Source organism: Hippocampus bargibanti, linkage group LG16, assembly GCF_051943395.1.
Source record: "Hippocampus bargibanti isolate YZ-2025 linkage group LG16, ASM5194339v1, whole genome shotgun sequence".
Classification (NCBI taxonomy): Eukaryota; Metazoa; Chordata; class Actinopteri; order Syngnathiformes; family Syngnathidae; genus Hippocampus; species Hippocampus bargibanti.
The window spans coordinates 16796936-16811510 of NC_142749.1; the positions used below are offsets into that span (position 1 = coordinate 16796936).

General features: G+C 41.0%; 1 protein-coding gene across 3 annotated transcripts in view; it reads right to left on the reverse strand.

Moving 5' to 3' along the window:
- LOC148886757 (rho guanine nucleotide exchange factor TIAM1-like) overlaps positions 1 to 14575 on the reverse strand; it is a 46382-nt gene that overhangs the window by 4081 nt on the left and 27726 nt on the right. For 2 of the 3 annotated variants that reach the window (XM_089016500.1, XM_089016498.1), the window contains 16 exons: positions 13608 to 13778; positions 13425 to 13529; positions 12063 to 12144; positions 11728 to 11814; positions 10256 to 10468; positions 9773 to 9879; positions 4141 to 4365; positions 3993 to 4061; positions 3797 to 3922; positions 3553 to 3661; positions 3306 to 3485; positions 2262 to 2477; positions 1754 to 1812; positions 1217 to 1328; positions 988 to 1075; positions 28 to 203 (listed from right to left, as the gene is read on the reverse strand). In XM_089016500.1, coding sequence (XP_088872626.1) covers positions 28 to 203; positions 988 to 1075; positions 1217 to 1328; positions 1754 to 1812; positions 2262 to 2477; positions 3306 to 3485; positions 3553 to 3661; positions 3797 to 3922; positions 3993 to 4061; positions 4141 to 4365; positions 9773 to 9879; positions 10256 to 10468; positions 11728 to 11814; positions 12063 to 12144; positions 13425 to 13529; positions 13608 to 13778 — 2125 coding nt within the window. The remainder of the gene's footprint in view (positions 1 to 27; positions 204 to 987; positions 1076 to 1216; positions 1329 to 1753; positions 1813 to 2261; positions 2478 to 3305; positions 3486 to 3552; positions 3662 to 3796; positions 3923 to 3992; positions 4062 to 4140; positions 4366 to 9772; positions 9880 to 10255; positions 10469 to 11727; positions 11815 to 12062; positions 12145 to 13424; positions 13530 to 13607; positions 13779 to 14575) is intronic. The other variant, XM_089016499.1, reaches the window with a different exon arrangement.

Below are 14575 nucleotides of genomic sequence, written 5' to 3' on the forward strand. Positions count from 1 at the left end.
TTTTTCTGCACAGTGTTGGTGGATCACCTGCTCTGTTGACGCCTGGCCTGTTTGCCCCCTTGAGGGCGCCGAGCCGCTTACCCCCGAAGGGGATGTATTGCTGGCTGAGGGGAAGCGATTCAGTCTTGAGCAGTTGCCTCCGCTGCTTCTCCCTGAGGATGGAGTGAACCGCCTTCAGAAGATCCTTTTTACTCTCCGCAGAACTGGACGCAAAATGGAAGACAGGAGGGCGGATGTTCGCTCAGTAGGTGTTTCGACATGAAATTGACATTACAACATAAATACATTTTTAACTCACTCATTTCCATTCGCAAATTTATTCGGGAGTTGAAAATAATCATTCATTTTCGCAGTGGAGAAATTTACATTTCACAGCATCGCAGTGATGAAAGTAAGAGGAAACGAAGAAGTTAAAAAACAAAATACAGGAGCTGCTATAAAGGCAGCCACTTTTGTGGTTTATTTATTTAATTACAATACAATAGCACATTTATTATACATAAAATAAGGTATATTTTGTGTAGTTTTAAGGCTTATTCAAGAGAAAATTATGTTTCATGGGGACCTGGGAACGGATTATTCTCATTTGAATGGTTTCTTATGGGAAATAAATGTTCGGAAGAGGAACTTTTTGCCCTACACACACTTTCTGGGAACCAATTAAATTCGTGAGCTGAGGTATCACTGTATTATTATATAAATCAACATGTACACCTGCCCCCATTTCAAGCTCAGATAACTCCACACCCATGTAACTTAGGAATTAACTCTTTTCTTCTGATGAAAGAAGAGAGTCCAAGGTTTCTTACGCTGCATTGGATGTTTATGTAGTCCTAAAACTCAATAACTCTGTGGGTCCTGGAATTTGAGTGACAATGACAAAAACCCTGGCAATGTAGTGGACACTTTTTTTTTTCTATGAATAACATTTAAGAACTTTCTTAACAAAACTAGAACACAACAACAACAACACCAAAAGTAACAAACCTGCAGCACAATTGGAACGTTCTCTCGGGTCGCCCTTCTGATTCTGATCTGGTGTGAACTATTTCGCACACGGCCGTAGCTTCAGAGTCTACACGTACACAAAAGAGATATGTCAACTGCTAACTTACAAAAAAAAAGATATATCTTACTTATTAAATGTGTTTATCGATATTCCCGTTAATTGTTGGGAAATTAGCAGGTAATATAATCGGATGTTTGATGATGTAACCTGGCGCCGGCGTACTTGGGAGGGCGCGGACTTGCAGCGAATGGGTGGCGATCATGTGACGGAAGCGGAAGTGATCGCGATCGTCGTTCATGGATGCTCGGTGAGAAGTGCTCTGAAAAAGGGGGTCAACGTGTATAATAATAATAATAATAATAATAATAATAGTGATCGTAACAATAGTAGCAATAGTAGCAATAGTCGTAATTGTAATATAGTAAATAGTAATAATGGTAGTAATGGTAGTAATAGTAATAATGGAAACAGTAGTAATAGTAATAATAATGTTGACAGTAGTAGTAATAATAATAATAATAATAATAATAATAATAATAATATAGTAGCAATCGTAGCAATACTGGCAATAGTAGCAATAGTAATATAGTAATAATAGTAATAATGGTAGTAATGGTAGTAATAATGGTAACAGCAGTAATAATAATAAGACTATCAATACTAGCAATAGTAATAATAATAGTAATAATAATAATAATAATAATAAATTTATTTTGAAAGGAAAATGAACTAAAGCATCCTCACCATTTTCTTCCGGTGCTTGGATGATTCTTTGTAGACAAACACCACGGCGGTTTTGAACACTAAAGAGACAAAAAATAATAATCTTAAAAACAAAATGGCGTCACGTCACGTAACAAAGCTACCTAGCTGGCTTTGTAGCTGGCTAACTAGCTAGCTATCTATTTGCTATTTATTAGCTATCTAACTAGCTAGCTTGCTATCTATTAGTTATCTAATATCTAGTCCTATAACTCAATATTCTGTGGGTCTTGGGATTCGAGTGACAATGACAAAAACCCTGGCACATTGTCTGGCAGCGAATGAGTTAATTGCACTCAACATTGCATATTTCTGGAAACATTAATTTTGGCGAAGGATGATGACGCACTGCAAATTTATTTTTGGTGATTAAAATACAGTTTGGGGAGTGGACCTAGAATGGCGCCTTGTGGTACTCCACTTTGATCAAAATGGAAGCCCGTCAAAGTCAATCAAAGCAGTTTTGCAGCAATATTTAGTAAACGCTTACCAAAGGCGGCCAATTCAGGGTCTTTCTTGCTCTTCCCCAACGAGGCCGGATGGTTGATCCAGACCACGGTGGAGTGCATGAGAAGATCCCCCATGGATAGGTCGCCGACTTCCTTCTGTTCGCTGATCAGCTGATCGAAAACGGCGCCAAATTCCTCGTGAAGCTTCTGCATCTCGTTGATGTGACTCGCCACCTTGTTCATCGCCTTCATGGCCACTGATGAAAAGAAACGAAAAATTTGGGGGGGACAATTAAGTCACGTACCACTCGCTTGAAGTGTGAAAGTGGCTAACTAGCATTCTGGTTAGCATTAGCGGTGTTTCGGGTATGTTTATCAGGTTAGTACCAAATCCATGACGTTGATATATGTTCCTAGCATTTAAGGATGTTTAGTAGCATTTGGGTTTGTGTTAGCATTTAGCATCGGGCTACTATCCTTCAGGCTACGGTATTAGCATTTATTGTTTGTTCCGGTTAATCGCCTTTTGGTTCGTCAAAATAAGCTTTCGATGAATAGCGGTCAAGTTTGAGATGGTCATAAAAAAAAAAAAATCAATAAAAATTAAAAAATAAAAAAGTCAGGATATAGTCATTAGCATTTAGCTTCAAGCTAATCGGATTCGAGCTAGTGTTAGCTGTGTTTAACTCATTCACTGCCATTTTCCGAATTTATTCGTGAATTGAAAAGTGTGACATGGAGCGCCATTCCCGATTTTGTTCGGGTTATGGTTCTTCTTGCCGATAAAGCGCTGGCCAGACCTCTGACAATGTTTTTTCCCTTCCGCAAGGGGGCAGCATTTGTCTTTTGTCCATGTTAGCGCTTTGTTACAGCTAAAGCTTTTGTTACAGCGCTATATAAATGTATGTGTTGCATTGTATTTTGGACAACTGCCCCCATTTCAAGCTCAGATAACTCCAAACCCATATAACTTAGGAATTAACTGTTTTTTACTGATGAAAGAAGAGAGTCTAAGGTACGCTGAATTAAATGCTTATGTTGTCCTAAAAGTCACTACTCTGTGGGTAGTATGTGAAGGATCTCACCATCCAGATGGTAGTGCTCATCGCTGTCGGGATCGGTGAGGGAGAAGAGCTCCTTGAGGAGCAAAGGGTACTTGAGGACCCTCTGGATGGGCTTAATGAGGTACGACTCCAACGTGGACGAGTGCTGCTGTTTGGGATTCCTCTCCGACAGGAACGCTTTGAAGTCCGGGTCCGTTTTGGCTGGATGAGACAATGCGAGTTTCAGGTTGACGTTCAAAACTGGGGAGGACGCAAAGGGCGCACTGACCTTTGGCGAGAACCTTAGGGACCTTGGTATGGCTAGCGCAGAAGGCGCTGTAGATCTTGAAGCGGTCGGCGTAGTAAAGGAACGAACCACCTAAGGAGAAGAGGACTTTCTGCCAGGGAAAGAACAAAAAAAGACAGATGAATGTGGACCTTTTAATCCTGAAGACAAGGTCCCAAACAGTGTGCGGTCTCTTGAAACCAAGTCCAAGACAAGATCTAAACCATCTCCAGTTTTGAATCACCACCTTGAACTGTTCCACTTTCTCCAGTCGATCCAGATTGGGCACCAGTCTGATTCCGTCCTCAAGCGTCTTCAGAAACTCCACCTGGAAGTCCACCATCTCGCCCAAGTTGCCGAACAGAATGTCCAGCTAGGACAGACCAGGACGGACGTCAGGTTTGGATCCGTTGATCCTGCGGCGCTTCGTAAGAAGATCATACCTCATCCTGCGTGAGGAAACTTTCCTTCTGCAGAGGCGTTAGGTAGCAGTCGATGAGACAACGTAGGTCCTGCGGAGAGAAAGAGGACGATCTCAGACGGCGCAACGACAAGAGACAACGAGGTGGTATCGGATTGGTCGCCACTGACTTTGACGTAAGTCTTCTCCGTGTCCACCAGCTCGCTGATGACTTTGCGCAACTTGTCGGCGTGCGAGAGTTGACGTTGAGCGCAGGACGGCGGAAGGGCCGACACCGGGCTGGGGGCGAGGGACGACGAGGAAGACGAAGACGAGGAGGAAGACGATGAAGACATTGGACATTCGGGAGCGTCGCGGCGGCTGCGGTGGTGGAAGGAGGACGTCTGTTCCGTGTTCTAAAGGGGAGGAGAGAATGAAGTGAATAATAGACAACAGATAGAAAGCTAGCTCACAAGCTAATAGATAGCTAAAAGATAGACAGCTGGATAGCAAATAGAGAGCAAGCTAGCTAGTTTGATAGCTAATACCGAGATAGATACCTAGCCAACTAGATAGCAAAGAGAGAGATAGCTAGCTAGCTCGATAGCTAGACAGCTAGATAGATAATAGTGAGGTAGCTCGATAGCTAATAGCTAGATAGATAGCCAGCTAGATAGCAAATAGAGAGCTAGCAAGATAGCTCAATAGCTAATAGCTAGATAGATAGCCAGCCAACTAGATAGCAAATAGAGAGCAAGCTAGCTAGCTTGATGGCTAGATAGAAAATAGAGAGCTCGCCTGATAGCTAATAGCTAGCTAGATAGATAGCCAACTATATAGCAAATAGAGAGCTAGCTAGCTAGTTTGATAGCTAATAGCTAGATAGATAGCAAGCCAACTAGACAGCAAATAGACTGATAGCGAGCAAGCTCAATAGCGAAATAACTAGATAGCAAATAGAGAGCTAGCTCAATAGCTAATAGCTAGCTAGATAGATAGCTAGCCAGCTAGATAGCAAATAGAGAGCTAGCTAGCTAATTTGATAGCTAGCCAGCTAGATAGCAAAAAGAGAGGGAGCTAGATAGCTAGCCAGATAGATAGCAAATAGAGCTAGCTAGCTAGCTCGATAGCTAATGATTGGTAATACAAGAAAAAAACATGGCGCCTTATCTATTGTTGCTTTGGCTCTTGTATCAATTCCTACAATTGATACAAGAGCCAGAGCTACCAGCAAATTTTTGTTCGCTGACGAAGCCTCTTGGATGAGAAGCGAAACGTCCAGCACCTTCAAAGAAGTAAAGATGACGGCTGAAGAAACCTTTTCATCAATGGACCACCCCTGTATGACTGGGAGCTTACACAGACTGCTTCCCTTAAGTCATTAAAACTGTTTTGTGTAACTAAGGAAGATCCAATTAAGAATGACAAACAAACACAAAACAGCACAGGCGGGCAGGAACGGACCCGTCGGAGCGCATCGCACGCCTCGTCGGTACGGCACTGAAACGACAAAGCTCATTTTCCACGGTGCCCTTCAAACTCGGCCGCATCTGGATGCGCAGGTGTAAATCTTTTCCAACAACAATAATAATAATAATAATAATAATACATTTCATTTATAATCCCCTTTCAAAACTCTCAAGGTCACTTTACAGTCACAGGATACGTTTTTTTTCTGTGAGTGAGCTGCGGCAGCCACATGCGCCAGCGTTCACTCAACCCGGAAGTTAATAGAATAGAAAGCTAATAGCTAGCGAATAGATAGCTAATAGCTAGCGAATAGATAGCTAATACCTAGCCTCAATACAACAGACAAAACAGAGTCAAAGACACACAAAACGATGTCTGAAGCGGCCATTTTAAAATTGTTGACACCCCGAAATAAGATCAAAACCAGAGCGCAAGACACCCTAAAATGAAACGTCGCACCACTTCCACCGCCAAAACTCAAAAGAACTGCTTGACTCCCCACAAGCCCCCTTATGAGCGACATGCTGACGCATGCCCGCATGCTAACAATTCCGCGCAATAATCAAAACCAAACTGCAGCGGTCAGCACGGGCGCAGTGTTGTAGCTCACCAGGCGTAAAACCTCTCGGACAAACTTGACCGCCCACTTGGAGCCCACCCTGGTCCTCCTCTTGGACCTCCTGAAGACAGACATGCTCGTATCACGGTTGAGGGCATCCGTTTGCGGGTTTAGTCGACAAAACCAACCCAAAAGTCCAAAAAATCGATGAGAAAAGTTGTCCTGCTGCGAGGTGCGGAAAACAAAATGAGAAGAAGCAAAAGCGACGCCGCGAGTTGAGAAAAAAAATGGAGGGGGGGGGAGTAAGGGAGGACGAAAAGGAAGGAAGCGCGTATGCGCACTTGCTTATGAAAGCGCTACTGACAGCAATAACAAAGACGATCTCGCAAAAAAAAACAAAAAAAAACATACAGGTATACATTTAACTCATTCACTGCCGGACAATGTGCAAAAATGTGTCCACTCCAGTGCCAGGGTTATTGTCATTTTCACTCAAAATTGCAGGACCCACAGAATATTGAGTTTCAGGATTACTTCAACATTCAATTCATCTTAAAAAAACCTTAGACTATCTTCTTTTGAGGAAAGTCTCTCTCTCTGTTCCAAAGTCTACAACAGACCGCACCTGCTTCTTAACTTCACACACAAACGCAATCACAACGTTACGTAATGCACTTTTTATTCCACCTGACCAATGCGCAAACACGCATACGGGGTCATCGTCACAACATGACAGCAATGAGATCAGCCGTGAAAAAAAAAAAAAAAGCGACGTTGCGCCAAAACGCTGCCAATTCAGTCGACTAAAAGAAGGTAAGCACATCCGAGACGACGAACGAGTCTGGACGGGTGTCGTTTACCTGAAGCCTTAAGCAGGTCCAACGCATCTTTTCACAGCATGTAAAAAGAGCCGGCGGCGATGGAGCGAATGCGTCGGCATGCGCGTGTGTGTGCGAGCAATGCGGAGAAGAGGGAGGGGCCGGAGGTAGGCGAGCGCCAACCTGTCGCCGTCGTCACGCCCGCCAGCGAAAAGTGGGATAAACACAGATTAGATTCGCACAACATGTGCCAGGTCTTGGCTCGACGACTATGAAATTGTATCAACGCTGGATCATAACAAGTGTGCACTTGACCAAAGAGATTTTGCAAAAAGGGCACTTGGATCACATTTAAATTGGCATTTTTTGTTAACTTGACGGTGATTTAAAAATCACATTTTCTGTGTAGCTCTTTCTTTTGTTTCTATTTATATCTGTATTTTATTTATTGTATTCTATTTGTGATTGTATTTTATTTATTATAATACCTATGCTTGTCTGTGGCTGTGTGGTGTCCTTGGGAGCTTTGAATTGTGCTTGAAATAAAATGTATTATTAATTATTATTATTATTATTATTATTATTATTCAAAGCTATTTTGAAATATTGCCATTTTGCCAAATTTAAATTATCTCCCTTTACAAAGAGGTTATTTATTTTATTTTATGTATTTATATTGATGTATTTATATTTATTGATATTTATGTATTTATATAGATATACATTTATAAGGGAAATGCCAAAAGGAAAAGGAGCATATTTATATTTATTTATACTAATTTATTAATATTAGTTTATATTTAGTTATAGCTATATTTCTATTCAAATCTATTTATTTCTATGTATTCATTTATTTATATTTATTTATATGTATTTGTTAATATTATATTTCATTTATACGTATTTTTTTAATTTATCTTTGTTTCTTTATATATATATATATATATATATATATATATATATATATATATATATATATATATATATTTATATTTGTTTATATTTATTTCTTTATGTTTATTTGTAAGCATCTATATTTATTTATTTCTAGATCACTTTATTTATTTATTCATGTTTATTCATTCATTCATTCATTTATATACATATTTATTTATTTGTTTATTGTAGTATTGTTTGAGTGTAGCATGAAAAAAAATACAAATAAAAAAAAAATCGAAAGACTATTTGGCCATTTTCAGGACACTTAAAATCATAAATCAATACGTCTCGAACATTTCATATTTTTTTCAGCTTTTTTGCCCTTTTGAATTGGAAAATTAAAATACAAATAAAATAAATAACAGACCATGTTTGTACCAACATTTTGAACACCTACTTTTCTTTTATTTCTGAATTTGTGGTATTTTTAAGATAATTTGAAAGCTGGCTATCTAGATCAAAACATAACTTGAGGATAAATAAAGCCATCATTTTAAATGCAAGTATGTATTCAGTTTATTCGCCAAGCCTCATTGAAAGATTAATAATTGTGCTGCAAAATTCATTAAGTGGAAACGGCGCTCTCTCGTGGCCATACTGCGACATTACAACCAACAGGCATGAATTGCACAGAGATGATTTTTGAGAAAGGGATGTCGTCAAGAAATGTCTGTCAATCTGCCCCCTAATCTGATATTTGAATTGCAATTTTTCATTTCAAAAGCCTCCAGGTTTAAAAAAAAAATAGAAAAATGAATAAGCAGACTGACTTTTTTCTCCATTGGGAAGGACGGCAATCAGCTGGATCATCATCTCCATGATTGCTGTTACCCCAAGTGACCCCACCCCCCTCCGCCGCTACCCGCCATTTGTCGGCGGCGGTGACGCTTTTGTCTGAAATAATGAAGTTCGCCGTTGCCCCCCAGATACTCGTTTGTCTGCGCTAAATGACACAAAGAAGCGACGACGCTGTCGGATAATTAAAAACGGTCCCCGCCTTTGCCGTCGGGTGAGGTGAGGTGAGACAAAAAGCGGGGACGGCGGAGAGAGAAAATTGTGAGGGTGGGCGGTGGGGGGCGGGGCTATTTGGAAGGATGTGGTGTGTTTTGTTGACAGACAGATTTAGCATGCCAATAAACTAAGATAAGCACAATACTGTATTTGCTTCATTCTCTTATGTGTAACCTTTCAACAATCACACACACACACAAAATGTCCGCCAAGCGCTGTCACCATGGCGACAAAGAGGTATACCGCCGTTATTCTGCGAGCGACAATCATCACAATGCCGACATGCTGATGAGGGGCGACAGGCGCTTGATTACTAAATCATATGCCCGTCTCACACCTGTCCGTTAAAATCACGCACACCCACGGATGCCAATTTTAGCTAGCTAGCGATGCAGACAACCTGTAAATTCATCTCCACTTCTTGGTAGAGTGCCTCGTTGGTCAAACTTGAGTACACGTATACAGTCATACCTTGGCTTACGAACTTAATTGGTTCCCAGATAGTGTGTAAGGTGAAACGTGTGTATCCCAAAAAACAATTCCCATAGGAAACCATTAAAATGAGAATAATCCGTTCCCAGGTCCCCATAAAACATAATTTTCTATTTTCAAGTTTTCCAAACCTTAAAACTACACAAAATATACCTTATTTTATGCATAATAAATGTGCTATGGTATTATGATTACAGAAATAAACTGTACAGAGTAATAGTCGTTTTATTTACCTTGTGATAATTTTACCGAGTTTGCTTTTTGCATGAAGTGTACAGATGGCTTGTGCAGGTTATTTGTGGAGCCTGATTGATGGGAATTTTAACCTTGCAGTCTACACTCTGCCTTTGAACTATCAAAGCTGAAACGAGTCCAAATGTCACCGTTTTCTATGTGTCACAGTAAGAGTGACAAAGGCAGAGAAGCGCCAACGAAAGAACTTGACAGCTAGCCCGTGGACCAGGTTTTCACGCTAACGTCACCGCCAGGTGTGGTTTTACACAACAGTAGGCAAGCTCGGGTCAGCTTCATTACCTTCTGCGCGTAGATCTTCTCTTCAGGAGGGTCACCAGGACTCTGCAGGACCCCTTCGCCCATACTGTCATCTGCAGTCAAGCCTGAGATGTCATCCAGGATGTCCTCTGTGGAGGACATACAAAATATGATTGTGGTATTCTTAAAAATAAATAAAAATAAAAAATGGTCCAGACAGTGAAGGTCTTTATTTCCTACTTGTGATCTAACCGGATACCACCTTTGCCTTAGCTGGAGCGTTTTACTCCTGTCTGCCCTTGCAGCACTCCATGAATATTTATAAGCTTCCTTCACATTAATTATTCCATTAAAAATAATAAAATAAATATAAATTGGTGTCCTTGAGTGCGAATGAAGAGGGCAGGTACCGAATTAGCATTAGCTGCCACGTCGCTTCAAAAAGGAGACCATCTGGAAGCCGTATTCAGAAGGTCAAAAAAAATGCAAGACGCTACTTGTACACCAAAACAGAAGCTTCTTGACCTTGACTCTGGGAGAAGATGTCAGTGGCGATGGGCTCGGCAGCGGATCGGCGGGGTGGTGGCGGAGGGCACAGGGTGGTGGGGTCCAGGCGGGGTAAGGCGCCCACGCTCAGCGTAAGGGCCTGGCAGGCGAACGCCGCTCGCATGTCATCCATCTGGAGCGCGGCGGCCGGTTTGCCGTTCAGCAGTAGGATCTCGTCGCCGGCTTGGACACCTTGAGATGGGCGTTTTACATGTTAGCTGCATGCTAATGCTAACTACTCCTATCTACGACCACATGGGAGACCAGGCTAAAGATCTTTTTTCATATGATGTCACCTACACATCCACAGGCCGTTTTACATGCTAGCTGCATGCTAATGCTAACTATTCCTATCTATGACCACACGGGAGACCAGGTTAAATCTTTTTTTTTTCAGATGTCACAAACACATCTACAGGCCGTTTTACATGTTAGCGACATGCTAATGCTAACTATTCCTATCTATGACCACACGGGAGACCAGGTTAAATCTTTTTTTTCAGATGTCACAAACACATCCACAGGCCGTTTTACATGCTAGCTGCATGCTAATGCTAACTATTCCTATCTATGACCACACGGGAGACCAGGTTAAATCTTTTTTTTCAAGATGTCACAAACACATCCACAGGGCGTTTTACATGTTAGCTACATGCTAATGCTAACTATTCCTATCTATGACCACACGGGAGACCAGGTTAAATCTTTTTTTTCAAGATGTCACAAACACATCCACAGGCCGTTTTACATGTTAGCTACATGCTAATGCTAACTATTCCTGTCAATGACCACACCCAGGTTTGAAATCCAAATTGGCAACCTCCACCCATGGCTTAAAAACAAAACCAAGACTCCCTAATCCAATTTAAAACCACATTAAAACCCTATTCATGCTTAATTTAAACACCTTACCGTCGATTGAAACCCTACCCCCAACAAAACAAACCCCACTTCAAAACAGTCAGCCTTAAAGTAACACAAACATCTCAATCCAACCACCTGCTCTCTTAATTGCCAACCAATGAACACCCGGTAGACACAGACGGGTTTCACCTGTGTGTGCACGTGCGTTCATACACGCACCCAAAAATGTGCACGTACACACACTTTTTTAAAACACAAATGACGTGTGTTTAGCCTCAAGTTGTGACCTATTTGTCGACAGTGGGAAATGTCAGATGCATTGTGGAGTCGTTATCGGACTGAAAGAAATAACGCCGGCAGGCTGTGTGTGTGTGTGTGTGTGTGCGTGTGTGTGCGTGTGACTACATTAAGAGCGACGGGTTTGGCGTAAAGCCTGCAGTGCTGGCCTGGTTTTCTTGCCTGATCTCGTTCAGTCTGCGCACATTCTCCTCAGTGGATCAATGGAGCATTTTGGCTGACCCACTAACATTGAATTTGTGTGTGTGTGTGACTCAACAGGATATGAAGTTAGCATCATGCTAAGCTACCTTTGGAAGAGGCGAGTCCGCCCGATTTGACGTCGGTGATGTGAAGCCGCTGGGTGCCGTCCTCATCCAGAACACACACCGAGAAACCTGAAGATGGGGAAAGAAGTAATTTTTAACTGTAACCAGACTACAAAAAAAAAACAACAACACCAAGTTAGTCATACTTCCTGGAACTAAAAAAATATATAATAAAAAATAAATAAATAAACACATTCGGCAGGAATGGCAGCAAATGAGTTAATTTGTGGAATCGGAATGCTTTGAAAACTCCCGACAATTAGAACCGCTAAATGAGCACCGTCCCCAAAAATCAATTTAGCCAAAGGCCGTTTTACCGTAACCCAACGTGCACGACTCAGCTCGGTCGAACTGGATCACTCTGCTGGCTTTGGTGCAGATCTCGATCTCCTGGTACAGCTGAAGAAAAACAAGAAAACCGAAGAGCGAAGACCGTCATCACCCTTGGAAAGAGATTCATGTTTTATTCAACATCCTTGACAAAGCAATTATGAATCCTGTGTTTTTGCTGTGTGCGTGTGTGTGTGTGTGTGTGCCAATGTCAAGATGTGAAATGAGAACGAGATAAGCGTGAATGTGAATCAAAAGCGATGAAGAGCACTCCAGGTGAAGGAGAAAATAGGGTTTGAAAAACGTCCGTTGAATAATACGGAGGCCCATGAAGTTGTTTATCTATGAGATAGCGAGGACAATAAGCTCATTTGCATAATTTACCACATACGGTCTACAGGAATTTTAATGAAGGAGACGTCGCCTCTGAGGCCTTTAATTAACTGAGATGTAAGTGTGTAAATATAAACGGGACTGTGACATGTTGCATTTACACTGAGGAATGCCAAATTGGGATCAGAAGTGGATTGAATTGTATTTCAATGTCATGTTATTTTTTTCATAATATTTACATTTTTTTCTTTTCAGAAAACTCAAAAGTGAAAAATTCTGCTCGGGGTAAAATTTCCAACTCCAAAAAAATGGATTTTCAACATAATGTAAAGGTAAACTGGATGAATCAAATTGCATTATTTTAATGGTAAAGTCGTTAAAGTTGCATTTACACTGACGAATGCCAAATATGGATCAGAACTGGATTGCATTGTGTTTCAGTTATTTTTTTTTATATAATGTTTTTTCTTTTCTTTTCAAAAACTCAAAAGTGAAAAATTCCGGTTGGGGGTGAAATTTTAAATTTTTGGCCAACAAACATGGGATCTGATATATTACCATTTACACTAATGACTAAGGGCAAATCTGGATCTGATCCGGATTCAACTCAAAAATTTAAATTTTATCAAGTGTGGATCTTCAACATTGGTAAAATTGATGTATTTATTTCATGGTAAAGTCTCTAAAGTTGCATTTACACTGACAAATGCCAAATTTGGATCAGAACTGGATTGAATTGTGTTTCAATAATATTTATTTATTTTTTCTTTTCAGAAAACCCAAATGAAAAATTCCACACGTGGTTAAAATGTTACATTTTTGGCCAATAAAACAAATATGAGATTTTGATATATTGCCATTTACACTAATGACTAAGGGCAAATCTGGATCTGATCCGGATTCAAGTCAAAACTTCAAAGTATATTAAGTGTGACTCTTTAAAGTAATAAAGGTAATATGGATGAATCAAATTAAATTATTTCAATGGTAAAGTTGCTAATGTTGTAAAGTCTCACCACATCATAGATGTCCTCATCATGTTTGGGCACATACAGCAGCGAGCGATCCTCCATGGTCACCTTCAAGCGTAGGTAATGACCAGAAGGGTCTATTTTGTTTTTCTGTAAAATGACAGCAACCCTTCAAACAACTTCTGAGGTCACACCAATGAAGCCCCAAATTTTGTCATTTCTAATCACCTTGCAGATGGCGCTCAACACCTCCAGCGCCGTATCGCCGGGCTGCACCACCGCCAGGATGGGCTGGTCGCCAGGCAGGCAAACCCAGGAGGGCGCCAAGCTCTCCGGAAGCCACATATCGTTTTCCAGGGACATCTGCGGAAGACTTATCACCGAGTTCTCCCTCTCCTTCTGAAAAGAAAACCGGTTCAAAATGTAAATTAGTGTCTTGTGGTGAAGAACATCCAACGGTTTAATCGGACAGATTCCTGGAGATACGGTACGGCGTATGTATATGAGGTCATTTTGGGATATCGTAGTTCATGCTAATCTCATTGAAGAGTCAATAGAAGCTGCTGGTGGTCTCAAGCATATGGTGGTCTAATTACAAAATCTCATTCGTCATCTCGTTGAGCTCGCAAGTGGATTTCGGGGCGCCAATCTGGCAGCCTGATAGAGATTAGACAGAATAAGAAATTATCATATTTAAAAATTCCATGCTGTTATATGCTTAGTCAACATGTGTGACTTGAATACACAATTGAAGCACAGGCAACCTGTGGTCAATCTGAGGTCAACAGACACAGCAAGAAGTTAAACTGTCATCTTCATCTAGGAGATCTGGCCTTGGACAGAATTTAGGACTTGGGAGACTCCTTTATCACCGAAGCAATTTACGACTTGAAACTCCTTCACAGGAAGCGCTCATAAGCCAGGTTACAAATGTATCAGTTCATGGAAGAGACAATGTTTTATTGCTTGGGAAACTCCTTTGTCACCGAAGCAATTTATGACTTGAAACTCCTTCACAGGAAGAGCTCATTAGCCAGGTTACAAATTCATCAGTTAATGGAAGAGAAATGTTTTATTGCTTACAGCTGTTCGCGCTTAGAACGCCCAGGGGTGGTATTCTAATCAAGAAAACTATGTTTTACCAATGTATCAATTCAATTTGCATATACTTTCAATAAATAGCTTGGCAGAGGGTT